Source organism: Zalophus californianus, chromosome 1, assembly GCF_009762305.2.
Source record: "Zalophus californianus isolate mZalCal1 chromosome 1, mZalCal1.pri.v2, whole genome shotgun sequence".
NCBI classification, from domain to species: domain Eukaryota; kingdom Metazoa; phylum Chordata; class Mammalia; order Carnivora; family Otariidae; genus Zalophus; species Zalophus californianus.
In genome coordinates, this window is record NC_045595.1 from 41,024,827 (window position 1) to 41,027,248 (window position 2,422).

The 2,422-nt window shown below is 42.1% G+C and overlaps 1 protein-coding gene across 1 annotated transcript; it reads left to right on the top strand.

Annotated features, from left to right (window-relative positions):
* Positions 1-243: 243 nt before the first annotated feature.
* LOC113927832 (proline-rich nuclear receptor coactivator 1) lies at positions 244-2,019 on the top strand. Its single transcript, XM_035724123.1, has one exon. The coding sequence runs from the start codon at positions 370-372 to the stop codon at positions 1,351-1,353; it is 984 nt and encodes a 327-aa protein (XP_035580016.1). The 5' UTR covers positions 244-369; the 3' UTR covers positions 1,354-2,019.
* Positions 2,020-2,422: the final 403 nt, after the last annotated feature.

A 2,422-nucleotide genomic window follows, 5' to 3' on the forward strand; every position in this document is an offset into this window, starting at 1 on the left:
TAAAATATGCAGTATTTAATATGGTGCTTCAAATTATTACAGATACTTGACAGATATACAGGGGGTTCAGTGACTTATCTTTTGGAATTCGGTGATTGGAACTGCTTCTCTGAGTCTTATGTATAATCCTGCACTTCACAAAGTTAATATATTGGAATGTGTCATGAGTAACCATACAGTTTATTTTTACTTACACTTATTTTGTATGAAATACAGACTTTTGGTTGCTGCGCCGCCACCGCCCGAACCATGGTCCGCGCTCCACTCGGGCTCTCTTAGCAGCAGCCGCCGCCGCCGCCGCCGCCGCCCTGTGATCGCTGGCTTCACTTCCTCCTTTTCTTCTTGCTGAGCCACTTTCCTCCTAGAGCTATGACCGTCGTCTCCGTCCCGCAGCGGGAGCCACTTGTCCTGGGCGGCCGCCTTGCGCCCCTGGGCTTTTCCGCCCGCGGTTACTTCGGGGCCCTCCCGATGGTGACCACGGCCCCGCCGCCTTTACCCCGAATCCCGGATCCCCGGGCACTGCCCCCCACCCTTTTCCTCCCTCACTTCCTAGGGGGAGACGGTCCCTGTCTGACCCCGCAGCCTCGCGCCCCTGCACCTCTGTCCAACTGTAGTCTAGCTACGGCGGGAGGCACCCCTCGGGCAGCGCCAAAGAAGCGGCGAAAGAAGAGGGTGCGGGCCAGCCCGGCAGGGCAGCTCCCCAGCCGCTTCCATCAGTACCAGCAGCACCGGCCGAGCCTCGAGGGCGGGCGGAGCCCCGCGACGGGCCCGAGCGGAGCGCAGGAAGTCCCGGACCAGGCGGCCAATTTGGCCCCGGGTCCTGCGGCCGCAACCCAAACTGAGGAAGCGAGCCCTTTCTCTGGCCAGCTGCCGCCAGCGGCGCCGGGCCAACCCTCGTTCAGAAGAGAGGTTTTAAAATCAAAGATGGGAAAATCGGAGAAAATTGCCATTCCCCACGGCCAGCTTGTTCATGGTATACACTTGTGTGAACAACCAAAGATAAACAGACAGAAAAGCAAATATAACTTACCACTAACCAAGATCACCTCTGCAAAAAGAAACGAAAATAACTTTTGGCAGGATTCTGTTTCATCTGATTTAATCCAGAAGCAGGAAAAAAAGCCTTTTAAAAATACTGAGAACATTAAAAATATGCATTTGAAGAAATCAGCATTTCTAACTGAAGTGAACCAAAAGGAAAATTACGCTGGGGCAAAGTTTAGTGATCCACCTTCTCCTAGTGTTCTTCCAAAGCCTCCCAGTCACTGGATGGGAAGCACTATTGAAAATTCCAACCAAAATAGGGAGCTGATGGCAGTACACTTAAAAACGCTCCTAAAAGTTCAAACTTAGATCTCAGATTGCAGTATGTCTGTAAGTTTTTTCAAAATCCCTGGAATCTTGAAAAAAAAAAATTGGTACAGAAATGGAAATTTGCCTTGTAACATTCAAGTGCAAAAGTGAGTTTAAAAAATTATAAACAACTTGTATTATATTTTATATTTTGTAAATATTGTATACCATGTATTATGTGTATATTGTTCATACTTGAGAGGTACATTATAGTTTTGTTATGAAAGTTATGTATTTTGCCCTACCAAATGGTAGTGTTTTGTATATATACAATGGAGAAATTTTAAGTGTGCTAAGGCACACGGAAGACCGATTTATTTGCACAAGGTACTGGGATTTTTTTAAACAGCTATCTAATCTCAAGGTGAAGATCTAAATGTGAACAGTTTACTAATGCACTACTGAAGTTTAAATCTGTGGCACAATCATTGTAAACATGGGGTTTGTCTGTGTTTCTCTAAATTGATTTCTGCCTTCTAATCTGTAATTACTGGAAAACTCCTATTCCCATTTTTACCAAACTTAATTTCTGGTTTTTGGTTTATCCATTCAAATTTATAATACCTCTAATTTTAATGCCAACAAAATTGGTTGTAATCAAATTTTAAAATAATAATATAATTTGGCCCCCCCTTTAAAAAAAAAAAAAAAAAAAAAAGAAAGAAATACAGACTTTTAATACTTATACTTGTTTTGTATGAAATACAGGTTTTTAATAATTACATAGTCAAATCCTCTTGTTTGAGGTCTGATAAAAGCAAGAAAAAAATTCCTCTTGTTTAGTTAAGTCCCATAAAACTAGAAAGAGTGATGCTTGGCAAATGCACAAATGATTGCTTATGCATTTTTATATAAACATTGACCTTGGTTTAGGCAAGATGTTCCATTGATTGGTTTTACAATGAAACTCACATATTAGGTAATAATATCAAAATTTGTTTTGAGAGTAATAGTATTGCCTGGCACAGTATCTGTCACATAAGAACATTAATAGTCAATCAAATATGTGTGGGTAAATCAATCACTAAATGAACTATATAATGGGTTTATACATTTTAAAAAGCTCAAT

Coding starts and splice junctions, on each gene's coding strand:
- LOC113927832 (XM_035724123.1), top strand. CDS start 370: ATGACCGTCGTCTCCGTCCCGCAGCGGGAGCCACTTGTCCTGGGCGGC.